The sequence below is a fragment of the Martes martes genome (assembly GCF_963455335.1).
Source record: "Martes martes genome assembly, chromosome: 4".
Classification (NCBI taxonomy): Eukaryota; Metazoa; Chordata; class Mammalia; order Carnivora; family Mustelidae; genus Martes; species Martes martes.
This window is the reverse complement of record NC_137891.1, coordinates 156,743,896-156,762,032: the sequence shown is the minus strand read 5'-3', so window position 1 is coordinate 156,762,032 and position 18,137 is coordinate 156,743,896. Positions and strand designations below refer to the sequence as shown.

Below are 18,137 nucleotides of genomic sequence, written 5' to 3'. Positions count from 1 at the left end.
TTTTGGCTTTCCTGACGCTCTACTTCAGTCTTCGAAGGGCTTGGTGCAGCAAAATGAAGATCCTTGATGACGGGACCAAGATCGACAGAAACATGTTTGGGTTTGTTCATAGTTTCCATAGGCTGGAGTCTCTAAGGGGGTTTCTGACTGCAGCTTTGGAGACCTTAAGAATTCAGACATGTCTGGGGTGCCTGGGTGGCTCAGTGGGTTAAAGCCTCTGCCTTAGGCTCAGGTCGTGATCTCCGGGTCCTGGGATTGAGCCCCTTGTCGGGCTCTCTGCCTGGCGGGGGGCCTGCTTCCCCCTCTCTCTGCCTGCCTCTCTGCCTACTTGTGATCTCTGCCTATCGAATAAATAAATAAAATCTTAAAAAAAAAAGAGTTATTAAAAAAAATAATTTAGACATGTCTTCTGTTCTACCCAACTTTTCCACTTTGTTTCTTGCTATATCTCCCTTGTACCCCATATTCTAGATTTTGCAAATGATCTGCAGTTTCCAACACACTGGATTGTTTTTGCCTTCAAGTGCTTGCTTGCATGGTTCCCCTTTGCTTGAGAGGGTCTTCCCTTTGTGTATTTGATAAATAGCCCCAAAGTTCAAGATTTAGCATTAATTCCTTCCTTGGGCCAGAACTGACAGATTTCTCTTCTATGTCCTTAATTAACCCTGACCATCTCCTACCATCATATCTGAGAAACTTTTCTGTAATTCTTTCTTTACTTGTCTGTTTCTGTACTGGGGGCAGATGGACAGGAAGAGGCAAATCTTATTCATCTTTACACCTCTAGCCTAGAATATAGGAGGCAATAATTGTTTGTTGAATGTGTGTGTGTCTGGGGGTTACGTGACAGTACGGAGGTAGGAAAAGAAGCATATACAGAAGAGAAGGCCCAACCTCTGTCGGGAGTATAATTGACACATTTGGAGCTTTAGGGCAAGGGTGTTTAGAGAAGAGCACCCTCAGGCCTATTTCTCTAACTTTCCCCATAGGAAGAGAAAGCTAGGTCTCGTCTTTTCACAAAGACCGGACGGGCACAAAGAACTTTTCTGCTATTACAGCATCATGCTGCACAGCGGCAAACTCAGAGAAGAAAAGGATAGGAAAGCTAGGAAGAAAAGGTGACAATGCCGGAAAGGAAAGACCTCTGAGTCAAAAGGACTTGAGTTGTGTTTTGTTTTTTTTTAAAGATTTTATTTATTTATTTGATAGAGTGAGGGTATAAGCAGGGGAGGGGGAGTGGCAGGCAGAGGGAGATGCGGGACTCTGGCCCAGGACCCTGAGATCGTGACCTGAGCCAGAGGCACATACTTAACCAACAGAGCCACCCAGGCGTCCGAAAAGACTTGAGTTGTAATCAGACTCTGAGCAGATTCTTTCCTGTCTTTAGGCTTTAGTTCCCTCGTCAAGTGGGGATTCTATGAGATGAATGATAGAAAGGGCCCAGCACTGGGCTTTTATAAGTATTAAACAGAAGTTATGGAATGGGGCAGGGGCTGGCCTGGAATCCCGCCCTCTGAGCTGCTCGTTTTTCTGCTTCATAACCGTCTGTTTTCTTCAGTGAAAGGAATGGGAAGGAGGCCCAGATTCTGCTCGGTTGCTACATTCCCTAGGGCTGGGGATGGTCCTGGAGTGTGATTGTCAATTAGGATCCACCCTTGAGATAAGAATGACCGGGAAAGAGTAAAGGAAATAGTACTTTGGCTAGACTTTCAGGGTTTGTCCAGAAGCTCCTTTTTACCCTTTGTCTCTCTACAGCCGTGAGTCAGCCTCCTCATCTCCTTTCTAGAGCCCAACATTTATTCTTCCTTCACCAGTCTCTCCCTAGTTTTCAGAGATACTGGGCTGTTCTGCAGACAGTCGTCTTAGTTCTAATTAACACTCTCTGTGGCCCTCAGTGCTCCGGACCAGAAGGGCAAATGAGTCTGGGTGGGGCAGACAAGGCTTTCTTTCTGCCAGGTTCCAAATAAACACTTAAGCCTTCTTTGGCTGGCCCTACCCACTTTCCCCGCTACCCTCTGGTCTGCTCTTGGCCTGGGGGTGGGAGAAGACTTGCTCATTTGGTTCAGGGAAGACAGACTAGATCTGGTGTTTGGGGGATGGATGTATTTTCATGGGGATTCTGTACGGTGGAGGAAACCTGGAGGCCAGCAACAAGCCATACTAGTTCTGCTTGGCCAGGGTTGGAAGCAGGTTCCAATGAACACTCACAAAGTTCTGGGCTGGAATCAGATCCTAAGGATCCTTCTCTGAGAGTACAAATGGAGGCTGGTAAGTTGAGGAGAAACCAGTGGAACTAAGGGAATGACAAGCTGTGTATGAAAAGCTGCACTGCTGGAAGCTGGGAAGGATTCCTGCTAGCCAGGACTTGACCTTTGTGCCCGTCCGGTCTACTTTCAGGGCCACAGGATTGATCACTGGAGTCACAGGGAAGAGAGCCAAGTCATCTCACTGACCATGAGAAGAGACTCACAGGAAGTCTCCAACCGGAGTCTCCAAGGTTTTGACTTTGCCAGCTGTGGCTCTTCCACTGGCTTGAGTGGGAGGTCAAACTTGACCACCAGGATTTTTGCCAGAGATAATCTCATTAACTGAGTATGCTGGGGTACGGGTGAGAAAACCTAGAGAATTCTGTTAGAAAACGGCTCACACTGCTGCTGGTGCTAGAACAGGGCATAGAGGGCTCCACTGGCTTGTAAGAATCACATTTCGGGGGTGTAAGACTTATATGGACAGAGTGACTCTCTGGTATGCAAATGACTGAAATCTGGAGAGGGAACGGAATATTTTTTCCTGAAATCTCTCCAGGTGAGGATGACTGACCGGGGACTCGGCCATCTACTGAGCTGTTCGCTGCTGAGGATCTGAGGTGTTGGTGCTTGCCTGGGTCATCCATGGTACAGCTCTGAAGTGCTGCACTAATGGCTGGGAATTTGTCTTCTCCATAATGCTCAGCTGCAAAGACAAGCGACAGTGGGAACAGGTGACCGGCCAGGAGGACCTGTGGCAGGAAGGCATGGACTACTGTGGAGGACAGAGGGCAGAGCAGAAGTGTTGGGATTTTCCAGTTTACAGTCCAGATGACTTACTTCCCTGGCAACCTCTCTTTTAGGACCATTAAAGGGTCTCCTTCTAAAATGGGGACACACGGTGTTAGAGCCAGAATCCATGAGATGCTAAAGTCTATGACATCCTAGGGGTTTGGCTAGCCCAGTCTTGTGCTCCCTGATGGGAGATGCCGTGACTCAAAGCCCCAATATCTGGCATTCCATTGTCATGCATGCATGACATTTCCATTCTGCACACAGAATGGAAAGGGTCCTCGCAAAGTAAAAGGAAGGAGCACCATGACTTTATTGGAAATGGGGAGGAGAAGCAGCAGAAGCTGTGAGGTTCCAGGTCCCAGCACACAAGAAAGGAGGGATCCTCTAGGGCAGTGGCAAAAGGAGTTCATGCATTCAAATATGCCTGTGGAGTCTAAACTCTTAAAAACCACAAAAGGAAGCCCCTCCTGGCTCCAGGAGGGACTAAAAGGAGAAAGCACTGGAGGATGCTTCTACTTGCTGCTGAGCAGGAGAGAATTTACAGAGACAAAGAGGTAGGAAGGAGGTGGAAGAAACATTGTTTGGGGCCACAAACCCAAAAAGAAGAGAACAAAGCCGGGGGGCGCCTGGGTGGCTCAGTGGGTTAAGCCTCTGCATTCAGCTCAGGTCACAATCTCGGGGTCCTGGGATTGAGCCCCGCATCGGGCTCTCTGCTCAGCGGGGAGCCTGCTTCCTCCTCCTTTTCTCTGCCTGCCTCTCTGCCTATTTGTGATCTCTGTGTGTCAAATAAATAAATAAAATCTTAAAAAAAAAAAAGAGAACAAAGAAGGACAGAGAAATGCAATGAGGTGACAGGGAGGGGACAGGATAAGAAAGCAGGTCCACAGACCAGCTGAGCAGCTGCTTTTGAAACTCTGGGGACCCTTTCCAAGGCCTTCCATGGGGTTAGAGAAAAGTCTGGGTGTTCTGAATCCTCTTTAAAAAAAAAAAAAACAAAAAACTTTTTTTAAATTAAGAGTTTAATTTTTAATTTTTTAATTTTTAAACATTTTTTAATTTTTTAAGAAGATTTTATTTATTTATTTGACAGACAGAGATCACAAGTAGGCAGAGAGGCAGGCAGAGAGAGAGAAAGGGAAGCAGGCTCCCCGCGGAACAGAGAGCCCGATGTGGTGCTTGATCCCAGGACCCCGAGACCATGATCTGAACCGAAGGCAGAGGCTTTAACCCACTGAGCCATCCAGGCGCCCCTGTTTTTAAATTTTTTTAAAGTAAGCTCTAGACCAAGCATGGGTCTTGAACTCACAACCCCAAGATCAAGAGTTATATGTTTTATAGACCAAGCCAGCTTGGTGCTCCAACTGAATCCTATTTTATTTGTTTGTTTGTTTGTTTGTTTATCTATCTATTTGATGGAGAGAGAGAGAGAGCAGCAAAAGCAGGGGGAGTAGAAGAGGGAGAAGCAGGCTGCCCACTGTGCGGCACTCAATCCCAGCACCCTGCTAGGCTCATGATCTGAGCTGAAGGCAGATGCTCAACCAACTGAGCCACCCAGGTACTCCTGAATCCTATTTTAAAGAAATTACCAACAGGCTCCAGGTGCCCAAGAAAAAAGTTTCTCTGTAACCCAAGGGTAGGCCTGGCTAAGAGTAGGAGAGAGTAGGAGAGAGACAACCAAGACCTGGGGTTCCTGAAGATCAGAAAGAGCTGGGATATGGAGGCCAAATATATTTTCCCAATTGGTCTGGGGAAGATGGACTAAACGGAGAAAAGGTCTATCACTGATCAAATTCTGCTGGCCAAGCCAGGAGTGGTTTCTTCCTCTGGTCTTTTAGGAGGTTGTCTTGCAATAATTCAGGCTGAAGACTCAGTTTTGTCATTTACTAGCTATGTACCTTGGGTAAATTTCAACTTTTCAAAGTCTCAGTTTCCACTTCACCAGATGGGTCAGTAATGGATCCCTACCTACCTCAGAGGGTTTTTACAAGAGTCCAGTAAGATAGTGTATTTGAGAACATTTTATTTTATTTTATTATTTTTTAAAAAAAGATTTTATTTATTTGACAGACAGAGATCACAAGTAGGTAGAGAGGCAGGCAGAGAGAGAGTGGAAGAAGCAGGCTCCCTACTGAGCAGAGAACCCGATGTGGGGCTCGATCCCAGCACTCTGGGATCATGACCTGAGCTGAAGGCAGAGGCTTTAACCCACTGAGCCACCTAGGTGCCCCTGAGAACATTTTAAAGTTATAAACAACAGGGGCACCTGGGTGGCACAGTCGGTTAAGCATCTGAGTCTTGGTTTTGGCTTAGGTTGTGATCTCAGGATGGTGAGATAGAGCCCTGCGCAGGGCTCCACACTCAGCAGAGTCGGCTTGTCCCTCTCCCACTGTCCCTCCTACCTCTTGGGTGTGTGTGTGCGTGTGTGTGTGTGTGTGTGTGTGCGCGCGCGCACACACATACTCTCTTGCTCTCTAAAAAGAAATGAATCTTCAAAGCTACAAACAACTGGAAGCCAATGGCGTTCCAGGAGGGGAGTGCTGTCCACGGGGCCAGTGCTGGGAGTTTCAGTCGGAGTGCCAGCCCTCGCACTCGCGCACCATCACGGAAGAAAACACCAAAGGCTGCAGTGCTGCTGTTGACCAACGCTCCTGCTTGAAAGTTCTCTGGTGAGGCACTGGGTGGAATGTGTCTGCCACTAATTAAAAATGCCAGCCTTCCTTGTAACAAGGGCATGGATGTCTGACCAGGCTTCACCTCCAGATGCAGCCACCCCAAACTCGGGGCTGAGAACTAGTGATACAAAGAAGCAGGAACCAGAGAGAACCCACTTTGGGCTTGCTGGGTGGTGGAAGCAGCAGTGCAAGCCAGGGTATCCAGTGGTCAGTGAGAATGGCAGTGGGGTCCTTGGCACAATGGTCTGGCGCATATATCTTGGCTATAACCCAGTTTTTAAGCTTGATTCTGTAGCCATCGTAGAACTGTGGGCTTGGATTTTTTTTATCGGCTTAAATCAGCCAAAGTTCGTTATGATGCTTTGTTATAATGCTTACCTTACCGGTAAACTAGTGACACTTGGGAAAGGCTTCTCAGAAATGACCATTCTCACATAGAGGAAGAAAGTGGTTAAAATGTGAGAAGAAAGGGATTGCAGAGGAAGGCTGCATCTAGTCTCAGGTAGAGAAATAAAGGTGAAGGATGGTTTCAGGCCAAGGCCACACCTCCCCACTTCATTTACCAATATTACATGTGGTTCTTGTGAAAGCGTAAGTTAAAAAAAAAAAATCAGGAGAGATCTCAAGGTAATTGCTACTATCTCACATATGGCTTTCTTGGAACCCTGTTTCTGCACTGAAATTTCAGAAAGTAGGCTCTATGGATCCAAAATTCATTCACTCATTCCCTCCCTCACTCATTCCCACCCCCCACTATAAACTATAAACCAGTTCTTTTTTTTTTTTTTTTTTTAAGATTTCATATATTTATTTGACAGAGAGAGACACAGCGAGAGAGGGAACACAAGCAGGGGGAGTGGGAAAAGCAGGCCTCCCGCTGAGTGGGGAGCCCAATGCGGGGCTTGATCCCATGAGCCCGGAATCATGACTTGAGCTGAAGGCAGACACTTAACAACTGAGACACCCAGGCGCCCCTAAACCTGTTCTGAGAGCTAGGGATGCATACTGAAATAGGACATTCCCTGGCCTTAAGGATCTCAGTCAGTAGAGAAGGCAGAGTCATAGGTAACCACCATAACCTGTGACTGTATTTTAATAAAGGTGCTGACAAAGTTCAGGGGTGCAGAAGAAGAAGGAATGCTAAGTTTGGCTGTAGGGAGTCATGGGGAGAGTCAGGGAAGGCTCTGCAGAGGAGAAAACACTTGGGCAGAGTCTTCAAAAGAGGGATTCCAGACAGAGAGGGCATGTACAGGGCGTGGAGTGGCACAGTGGGACTGTGTGGATGGGATACCCTAGGGCCCTTGCGTGCCTCCAGAGCTGCGTGTGCGCCTCACAATATTTAATTATATTTGATTCTCACAACAGTTCTCTAAGATCATTATTATTGTCTCAATTTTTCTAATTTCGAAAATCTAAGGTCTAGGGAGGAAAACTCTAACCAGTGAGCTGCACAGCTGAGACGTGAATCCAGGTCTGTTTGATTCTAAAGCTCCGAAGGGAGGTATGTGGCTTTTAAAAAAAGGGAAGGAAAGGGATGCTTGGGTGGCTCAGTGGGTTGAGCTGCTGCCTTCGGCATGATCCCAGGGTCCTGGGATTGAGTCCCGTGTGGGGCTCCCTGCTCAGCGCGGAGCCTGCTTCTCCCCCTGCCTGTGGCTCTTCCTGCCTGTGCTCTCTTTCTCGGGTTGATTGACTGATAGGTAGGTAGGTAGATAAATAAATAAATAAAATCTTAAAAAAATAAAAAACAAAAAGGAAAGGAGAAAAAAAACTGAAGAAGTCCTCTGTTTGCTGGGAAGAAGGAAAATGATGTGGTTTCTACCAGTTAATTCCTTCAGCAGCTCTCTTACTCTACTATATTCTAGATGTAGAAATAATCTCAAAGAGAATAGCCATTCTTATTGATCTTGAGCTTTTTGTCTATTTTCTGTTTAAAAACACCCAGCCAGGGGTGCCTGGGTGGTTCAGTCATTAAGCGTCTGCCTTCAGCTCAGGTCATGATCCCAGGGATCTGGGATTGAGCCTGCACTGGGCTTCCCGCTCGCCAGGAAGCCTGCTTCTCCCTCTCCCACTCCCCCTGCTTGTGATCCCTCTCTCTGCTGTGTCTCTCTCTGTCAAATAAATAAATAAATAAAATCTTTAAAAAAATAAAAAATAAAAAATAAAAACACCTAGCCAAAGTATGGAACCATTCAGATTCTCAGCCCATCAAAGAAGCCCTGACACTTGTGTGTCTCTCATGCACTACACAGAGGCAAACCTCAGAGATGGTGCATGTTTGGTTCCACTGCAATAAAATGAATATTACACTAAAGCAAGTCAAATGAATTTTTTGGTTTCCCAGTGCATATAAAAGTTATGTTTACACTATACAGTAGTCTATGAATTGTGCAACAGCATTATGTCTAAATAAATAAATATAAATAATTTATTGCTAAAAAAGGCTATCATCTGAGTTTTCAGCGAGTCCTAATCTTTTCGCTGGTGGAGGGTCTGGCCTCGCTGTTGATGGCTGCTGACCGGTCAGCGTGGGGGGTGCTGAAGGCTTGGGCGGCGGTGGTGGTTTCTTAAAATAAGACAACAAGGAAGTTTGCTGCACTGATTGGCTCTTCCTTTCGGAAACGATTTCCCTATAGCACGTGACGCTGTTTGATAGCATTTTACCCAGAGCAGAATTTCTTTCAAAATTGGGACGCAGTCCTCTCAAACCCTAAAGCCGCTTCAGCAACTGAGTTTACGGAATGTCCTAAATCCTTTACTGTCATCTCCACGATCTTCACCGCGTCTTCACGGGGAGCAGGTTCCATCTCCAGAAACCACTGTCTTTGTTCCTCTGTAGGCTGTAACTCCTCACCTGTTCAGGTTTTCTCAAGGGACGGCCGCACTTCAGCCGTGCCTTCAGGCTCCACTTCTGACTCTCGTTCTCTTGCTCTTTCCACCCCATCTACGGTCACTTCCTCCACTCAAGTGCTCAACCCCTCACAGTCACCCGTGAGGGTTGGAACCACCTTCTTCCGAAGTCCTATTCATGATAGTATTTTGACCTCTCCCTGTGGATCACAAATGTTCTTTCTTTCTTTTTTTTTATATTTTAGAGAGGCAGAGAGCATGAGCATGTGGGGAAGGGGCACATGGAAGGGGAGAGAGAGGATCTCAAGCAGATTCCCTACTGAGCACAGAGCCCTACACAGGCTCAGTCTCCCAATCCTGAGATCATGACCTGAGCCGAAACCAGGAGTCAGATGCTTAACCGACTGAGCCTCCCAGGCACCCCTCTAGAAGGTTTTCAGTTTACTTTGCCCAGATCCATCAGAGGAATAACTATGGCAACTACAGTCTTAAGAAATGTATTTCTTTTTTTAGAGAGAGAGAGAGAACACAAGCAAGTGGGGCAGGGGGTAGATCTGTGGGGAAGGGGTGGAGGGAGAGGGGGACCTTATACTTTTATGTTACGAATATGGGCTTCTTTCCTCCAACCTCAGGAACCCACCTCTGCTAGCTTCTGACTTTTCTTCTACAGCTTCCTCCCCTCTCTCAACCTTTACAGAATTGAAGAGAGTGAGGGCCTTGCTCTGGTGAGGCTTTGGTTTAAGGGAATATTGTGGCAGGCTTGATCTTCTATTCTGACCACTAAAACTTTCTCCATATCAGCATTAAGTTTGTTTTGCTTATCATTTGTGTGCTCACTAAAGTAGCACTTTTAATTTCTTTCAAGAACTTTTCCTTTGAATTCACAACTTATCTATTTGGTGCAGAAGGCCCAGCTTTCAGCCTATCTCGGCTTTTAACATGCCTCCCTCACTTAAAAGTTTACTCATTTCTAGCTTTTGATTTAAAGTAAGGCATTAAAAAAAAAAAAGTGAGAGATGTGCAATTCTTCCTTTCACTTGAACACTTAGAGGCCATTGCAGGGTTATGGTTATTAATTGGCCTAATTTCATTTTTAAAAAAATTTTTTAAAGATTTTATTTATTTGAGAGAGAGAGCAAGTGAACAAGCTGTGGGAGGGGCAGAGGGAGAGGAACAAGCAGACTCCCCACTGAGAATGGAGCCCAATGTGGCCTTGATCCCAGGATCTGGGATCATGACCAGAGCCAAAGGTAGACACTTAACTGACTAAGCCACCCAGGCGCCCCAACTGGCCTAATTTCAATATTGCCTCTCAAGGAATAGGGAGACCGGAGGATAGGAATGAGACGGGAATGACTGGTTGGTCGAGCAGAACACACACAAAGTTTATCAATTAAGATAAATTAAGGGGTGCCTGGGTGGCTCAGTGGGTTAAAGCCTCTGCCTTCGGCTTAGGTCATCATCCCAGGATTCTGGGATCGAGCCCCAAATTGGGCTCTGCTTCCTTCTCTCTCTCTGCCTGCCTCTCTGTCTACTTGTGATCTCTGTCTGTCAAATAAATAAATAAAATCTTTTAAAAAAACCACAAAACTTAAAAAAAAGATAAATGAAGATGCAGTCTGTGGAGCCCCAGCCCATTACAATAGTTAACATCAAAAATCACTGACCACAGATCATCAGAGCAAATATGATAACAATGAAAAAGTCTGAAATATTGCAAGAATTACCAAAATGTGGCACAGAGACATGAAGTGAGCAAATATTGTTGGAAAAATGGTACGCAGAGACTTGCTCAACACAAGGTCGCAACAAACCCTCAATTTGTAAAAGAAATGCAGTATCTGTGCAGCGCAGTAAAACGAGGCATGCCTGTACAGTTCTTCTCCAGTGGCAGAGCAGAGTGAGCTAACACTGCACCTCCAAGACAGGAGCTCTGAGTGAACGGTTTCTGAAGAAACGGCTAACCTTCCCCCAGGCCAGGAACCTATGGGACTACCTCTCTTCAATAGCAGGTGAGACAAGGTGCTCAAGGTGTCTAGGAGGTCAAAAGCGGGTTTCAACACTTTTGCTGGATTACTGGCCCTTCTCACATAGGTCCAAGAGCCACTGTAAAGTACTGGTGCTAATCTGGGCCATTAGATCTTTTTGGTTACGTTTTAAAATTTTTGATAATAAGGCTGCATATGTTTATGAGCTTATCTGTAAGATACATTCCTTTTTTTTTTTTTAAGATTTTATTTATTTATTTGACAGGCAGAGATCACAAGTAGGTGGAGAGGCAGGCAGACAGAGAGGAGGAAGCAGGCTCCCCGCCGAGCAGAGAGCCCGATGCGGGGCTTGATCCCAGGACCCTGGGATCATGACCTGAGCTGAAGGCAGAGGCTTTAACCCACTGAGCCACCCAGGTGTCCCTGTAAGATACATTCCTAAAAATGGAACTGTTAAGTCAACGTTAACAGGTTTGACAATGATGTCAATTGTCCTCCAAAGACAGCTTTATTGATTCATGGTCTCACCCACAGAGAATGCATGTGCTTGTCGTAATCGTCACTAGCACTGAGCACCAACTGTACTACCGTGCTAGGAAAAAAATGGCATCTGTGATTGTAATTTGGTTTACCTTTGGCTTCAATCCTCTGGCCACTTCCAATTAGGCAGTTCTTGATGTTTGCTCCCTTCTCTATCACAGCATTGTTGCAGATAACGCTGTCTTGGATGTTGCTTCTGGAACACAATAAACAGCCAGGTTACAGAATGCCCATGGCTCTCATCAGCATCCTCACCACTATGGGTTGGGGGTTCTGGCTCCTCCATAGGCTAGGTATAGCTGCTCCATCCAGTTAATGGCTACATGCCTCAAATTATCACTGGGAGACAGAATGGCTCAGCCAGCCCAAGGGTGGACCTGGTTTTACCGAAGTCCAGACTTCAGACAGGCTCCTAATGATCTTTCCCACCAAATCTTGAAAACTGCAAACCCCATGACTTCAGTTCTTTAGGTACCTGTCCGTGGACTGACCCATCACTCAGCTGCTCACCTGGGAATATATGCCAAATTTCATTTAAGGCTTAAGTTCCATGAATCTCCCTAGGAGATCAGCTGTGGGAACAACAGGTGCCCCACAGCTCTCACTACAGACTTTTGGTTAATCAAAACCAAACTCGTTTAGAAAACAAAAACAAAAAACAAAATCCAGTGTTTCCAGTGTTTTTTAAACTAGCTCCAGGCCACATCAAAGACTACTCCGGGGGCGCCTGGGTGGCTCAGTAGGTTAAGCCTCTGCCTTCTGCTCAGGTCATGATCTTGGGGTCTGGGGATCGAGCCCCACGTCAGGCTCTCTGTCCAGCGGGGAGCCTGCTCCACCCCCCACCCTCATCTGCCTGCCTCTCTGCCTTGTGACCTCTATCTCTGTCAAATAAATAAATAAATAAATACTTTAAAAAATTTCATTTTTTTTTAAGATTTTATTTATTTAGTTGTCAGAGAGAGAGAGAGAGAGAGCAAGAGAGAGAGCACAGGAAGACAGAGTGGCAGGCAGAGGCAGAGGTAGAGGTAGAAGCAGGCTCCCTGCCGAGCAAGGAGCCCGATGTGGGATTTGATCCCAGGATGCTGGGATCATGACCTGAGCTGAAGGCAGCCGCTTAACCAACTGAGCCACCCAGGCGTCCCATAAATAAATATTTTTTAAAGGTTTTATTTATTTATTTGACAGAGAGAGATCACAAGCAGGCAGAGGGAGAGAGAGAAGCAGACTCCCCACCAAGCAAGGAGCCCGATGTGGGACTCGATTCCAGAACCCTGGGATCATGACCTGAGCCAAAGGCAGCTGTTGAACCAACTGAGCCACCCAGGCATCCCAATAAATAACAATCTTAAAAAAAAAAAAGACTACCCCAGATCCTACATTCTCAAGAGTAGCACCTCTTGCTCTTGGCATTTTAATGTGTTTAAAGAGCATCTTTCTGGCTCCTGAAGACTGGTAGGTGAGAAGACAGGTCTTTTTGAAAACCTTCGTTAGCACCCACTGCCTACCTACTCTATGCTAGATGTTGTGCAAATAAATACTCTAGGTACGTTACAGGAGTGACTTACAAATCCAGCCATTTCATCAGAAAAATCACTCGGGCAGTGTAAAAAATAAACAAAAACACCCTCATTGTCTTGACTTCCATCAATCCTTTTGGTAGGTCTGAGATGGGGGCCTCATGTACTTAATTAGAAAAAAAGCTACCTAGATGATTCTGGGAGTATCATTTTTGCCTCTGATGCAGAAAAAATAACAACCACATTTTGCAGATGAGGTAACAAACAGATTTAGGGAAGTTAAACCATTTGCCCCAAACCACATAATTGTCAAGCAGCAGATTCAAATCTAGGTCTGCCTGACTCCAGAATCCATACATTTAATCATAACGCCATATAAAGAAATCAAGGGAAGGAAAGACTGGAGGAAGCTTGCTTGGAACTGCCAACATGCTCTTGAGAGCCAAATGGCTCTGTGGAGGGAAGGGCTTGGCCCTAACAGGGAAATATTCACTACCTTAAAGAGTCAGAAGTGGGCAGCTAAAGCGGAGAAGGAAGGTGAGTAGGAAGGGTGTGGGCATCCATTTAAACAAAACAAAACGCCAATTAAGGAAAAATCCTCAGGCAACCCAGGAGGCATGGGGGATGGCGAGGAGGACATTCCAAAGCCTGAAACTATTTGTGCAGAGGCTATTAAAAAAGATTCTTCCCAAACGCCAAGACTTTTTAGTAAAATGCAGAAAAGGAATTCTAGCCTGCTATGGCATTCGAGTCTTCTTGATCTCTATTCTTCTGGAAGTTGTTAAGCCAGTCGGAAAGCAGCAAAAGGCAAAAGCCACAGCACCTCTGTGGTGTGGGCTAGAGATAGGCAGACAGTATTAGTTTGTTTTTTGGCTCAGATTCAGAATATACACACAAAAGGTCGTGATACACAGTGGGTGGGTATTAAGGGACCTTCCAGAACTTTCCAACTTGTCTTCTGCTTTAGGCAAAGCAGTTCAGTTAGCAGCTAGAGTGGCTCCTGCTTCTTGATGAAAATTCCCCCAAGAAGAGTAGTAAGGAAGTATAGAAAGCCTCAGAAACAGGTTCCTGGGACAAAGCAGGCTTACAATTGGCTACTAGCTTCTCATTGAAAAGTCTTCTTTCTTTTTCCAGAGTGGGAGTAGGAGGATACCTCCTGCTCAGTAGTTTAAGAGCCTGAGAACACAGGCTCTGGAGCTAGGAGAGGGGTAAACATAGTCGGCATAGACCAAAACAGCCAAGAGGAATTCAGGAGGCCATAATTAGAGACTACTACATGGCTATTTTGGGATTTGGGATATAAGTGGGAACCATTTCTGGAAGGAAGAGGCTAGACTGATTGAGGTCAGAATTCCATAGGAAGGGATAGCCTGGGTTCTCCTTCTGTCCAGCCAGTCTGATTGAGGTGTTTAGGAACCTCATCTCATTTAGTTTATGTGTAATTCCCTCTGAGACCCGTAAACTAGCAATGCAGAATCTGCAGATATGATGGGGAAAAAGTGGGTTGACTGAAAAGAAGCTGGGGCTCTCCTGAAGCTCTTGGTCAGTGGATCTGCGGAAGGCTTTGAGATGAACACCTGACAAAATGCTTATGAGTGTGAAGCTCTTTTCTGCCATTTGTTTCTTCATTATTTCCTATAACCACTGCTATGGTCACAAGTCACCTCCATGAGCAAGGCCGAGGTATTCCGGAAAAATGTCAAGCCAACAGAGCTTTCCGTCTGTCCAGAAAGAAATTCCAAGATTAAGGATTTTACTGGATGTGTGTGTGTGTGCTCACACTGGAGAGGAAGGATGATACTACCATATCAAGTAAGCTCTCTCCAGGTTGCCAATCCATAATAATGGCTTTGCCTTTTCTTTTTTCTTTTTTTTTTTTAATTTTTAAAAGATTTTATTTATTTGACACAGAGAGAGAGATCACAAGAAGGCAGAGAGGCAGGCAGAGAGAGGCAGTGGGGGGTGGGGGAAGCAGGCTCCCTGCTGAGCAGAGAGCCCAATGTGTGGCTCAGTCCCAGGACCCTGAGATCATGACCTGAGCCAAAGGCAGAGGCTTAACCCAATGAGCCACCCAGGCGCCCCTGCTTTGCCTTTTCTGGTTAGTGCATAAAGCCGAGGGGAGGTGACTTCTCTACAGCTCAAGCAAAGAACTGACCCAATGCCAAAACTATGGTTTTTGCCATGTAGTTTTAACTCTTAGCTCAGTACTAAGGACTCTGCTGTGCTAATACCTGGTTGTTTTTCTAAGAAGCTGCTGAGAGATGGCTAAGATTAATGGGTTTCAGTCCTCATTTCTACTTGGTGGGGTTAAATTATTTTTGGGGGGGCAAAGGAAGAGGGAGAGAGAATCTTAACCACCCTTCACACTCACCTCAGAGCTGAGCAGAAGGCTGGGCTCCTGCACAACCCTGAGATCATGCCCTGAGCCAAAATCAAGAATTGGATGTTTAACTGACTGAGCTACCCAGGCGCCCCTTGGTGTGGTTAAATTTTAAGCAAAACTGCAGGCTTTGGGAAACTACCCTGAAAATCCTAATGCTTCAGTGGAGAAGAGACCATGAGAAAGACCACAGAGATCTGCAGTAAGATCTGGAGATCCACTGCTTGGCCAAGCTACTGTACCACATCATGTTCCCGGGCCTAGGACACAAGGAAGAAGCCCTGGGGGTGCCTGGGTGGCTCAGCTGGTTAAGCCTCTGCTTCCAGGAAAGGGCATAATCCTGGGGAGCCCGCTTCTCATCTCTCTCCTTTTGTCCCTCCCCACCACTCTCTCTCAGATAAATAAATCTTTTTTTTACAAGGTTTTATTCATTTTTTTTGACAGAAAGAGACATACAGCAAGAGAGGGAACATAAGCAGGGGAGTGGGAGAGGGAGAAGCAGGCTTCCTGCTGAGCAGGGAGCCAGATGTGGGGCTCGATCCCAGGACCCTGGGATCACGACCTGAGCCGAAGGCAGATGCTTAATGACTGAGCCATCCAGGCGCCCCAATAAATAAAATCTTTAAAAAAAAAGAAGAAGAAGCCCTGGCCTGGGAAGCAAAAGGGCCTCAAATTTTAGTTGCTCTTCTGGCTTTGGTTAGAACTTTCTTCAGTTTATTACAGAAGAAAAGGGAACTCACATAACTCTGATGTCAAATATTTCTCAGTCATTACACAAAGCATTTTAAGTTCATTATGTAACTTAATCCTTTTGGCAAGCCTGCAGGGATGGTGGTATTTATTCTAATTTTTACAGAGAAATTTGAGGCTCGCAGTGGTTAAGCAATGTGCCCGAGCGTACATAGTGGTAAGTGACTTTCCATTGTGTGAGAGGCTTGGACTCAGCCGGTGACTGGGCAGTAACTCTAAGGACAGGTAGGTTCTTCTCTGGAAGAAGCTGGTAGGCTTTCTAAACTTACTCATAACCTTGGGTATGGAACTGGAGATACACACAGTTTTTCTAGGTATATGACTAAAGGCCTGCTTTAGGCCAGCTCACTACTTCAGCCCAAAGATTATGGTTGATTCACCCAGATTTTCCCAGAGGCAAAAGACTCCTAAGCTTAGCCCAATGGGTCCTTGTCCAGGAGTCCCTCTAGATGAAGAACCAGGTATTATTATTATTATTATTAAAGATTTTTTGTATTTATTTGTCAGAGAGAGAGAGAAAGAGAGAGAGAGAATGAGCACACAAACAGGGGGAGCAGCAGGCAGAGGGAGAAGCAGGCTCCCCACCGAGTAAGGAGCCCATTGCAGGACTCGATCCCAGGACCCTGGGATGATGACCTAAGCCGAAGACAGAGGCTTAACCCACTGAGCCACCCAGGTATCCTCCATGTATTATTTTTAATGAGATATTTCAGGCACAGAGGCACCTGGTGGCCCAGTGGGTTAAGCCTCTGCTTTCGGATCAGGTCATCATCCCAGGGTCCTGGGATCGATCCCCAAATCAGGCTCTCCGCTCAGCGGGGAGCCTGCTTCCCCCTCTCCCTCTGCTTGCCTCTCTGCCTACTTGTGATCTCTCTCTCTCTCTCTGTCAAGTAAATAGATAAAATATATTTTTTAAAAAGAAATATTTCAGGCACTGAAAAAAGTATATACTAGTAGACAACATATAGTATTGTTTTCCATATTTTAAAATTTTATATAAATGCCATAATTCTCTATGTTTCCCTTTGCAACTTGGTTTTTTCTTCTTCAACATTATTATTTGTGGTATTCATCCAGGTTGATTCATGTAATGAGACATAATGCTTGAAGAAATATTTTACCTTCCTGTCTGGCCAGTCTTGCTCTTGGTCCTCTAGATGAAAATGTATTGGCTTCAGTGAACAGGCTGAAAATTTCCTTCCTTTGGTTCCCTTTGGTTCACTATATAAAGGTTTAGTGGTGAGAAATGTCTCCCTCCTAAGAAATCTAAGTCCTTCTATTCCCTAAAGAGAGGCTAAGAAAAAGAAGGCTTTAGAGGGAATCAAAGTAATGAAGTAACAACCTCAAAGAATTAAGCAGTAGTATTCTCCATCTAAGAAGATGGGTTTAGTGTAGAGGCAAGAAATGAGTCAAAAGTCCTAAGGAGCTCCTTTAAGTCCAGGGGATCTTTCCAAAGTTTCATAATTTGGTATTTTCAAGAGTGTTACTGAAGAAACATGGACAAAATTCTTCCAATAATCATGGTCCTTTTGCAACTCTAATTACCACAGACTTAATTTTATGTTTAAGGGAGTTCACTTTTTATACACAACCAACCCATTAATCAGTATTTTGTTTCATTTCTTACTTGGCTCTATTATTATTATTATTTAAGATTTTATTTATTTATTTGACACAGAGAGAGAGACAGTGAGAGAGGGAATACAAGCAGGGGGAGTGGGAGAGGGAGCAGGCCTCCCCCTGAGCATGGAGCCCGCCTGATGTGGGGCCCGATCCCAGGACCCTGGGATCATGACCTGAGCCGAAGGCAGTGGCTTACCAACTGAGCCACCCAGATGCCCCTCTATTATGTTTTCAAGTAGAGTTTTCCAGAGGGTTCTTGGGTGACACGTCTCCTGAATCCCTGGAGTATTTCTGATGATTTTATATTTCAACCATAACTTGCATTAGCTATGGGACTCTTAGGTCACAATCATTTTCCCTCCAAATTTTCTAAATGTTGTTTCACTCCTAAATGTTTGCCTTAAATGTTCTCACAGAAAAGTCTGAGGCCAGCCCTCCTATGTGCCTCAGTGGTTTTTTCTGTCAGTTCTATGTGCCTTAAGATTTTGCAAAAGTGGGGCACCTGGGTGGCTCAGTGGGTTAAGCCTCCGCCTTCGGCTCAGGTTGTGATCTCAGGGTCCTGGGATTGAGCCCCACATGCGGCTCTCTGCTGAGCGGGGAGCCTGCTTCCCCTTCTCCCTCTGCCTGTCTCTCTGCCTACTTGTGATCTCTCTCTCTGTGTCAAATAAATAAATAAATAAAATCTTAAAAAAAAAAAAAGATTTTGCAAAAGAGATGTTTGCCAATTCTTTGGTTTACCCATGCCCTTATTCTTTATGTTGGTTAAATCTTGGTGTTCT

The 18,137-nt window shown here is 45.5% G+C and overlaps 1 protein-coding gene across 4 annotated transcripts in view; it reads right to left on the bottom strand.

Annotated features, from left to right (window-relative positions):
- The window catches only part of EIF2B3 (eukaryotic translation initiation factor 2B subunit gamma), a 126,779-nt gene that overhangs the window by 2,826 nt on the left and 105,816 nt on the right, over positions 1-18,137 (bottom strand). For all 4 annotated transcript variants that reach the window (XM_080800708.1, XM_080800707.1, XM_080800706.1 and 1 more), the window contains one exon: positions 11,181-11,284. In XM_080800708.1, the coding sequence (XP_080656834.1) occupies positions 11,181-11,284 (104 nt within the window). The remainder of the gene's footprint in view (positions 1-11,180; positions 11,285-18,137) is intronic.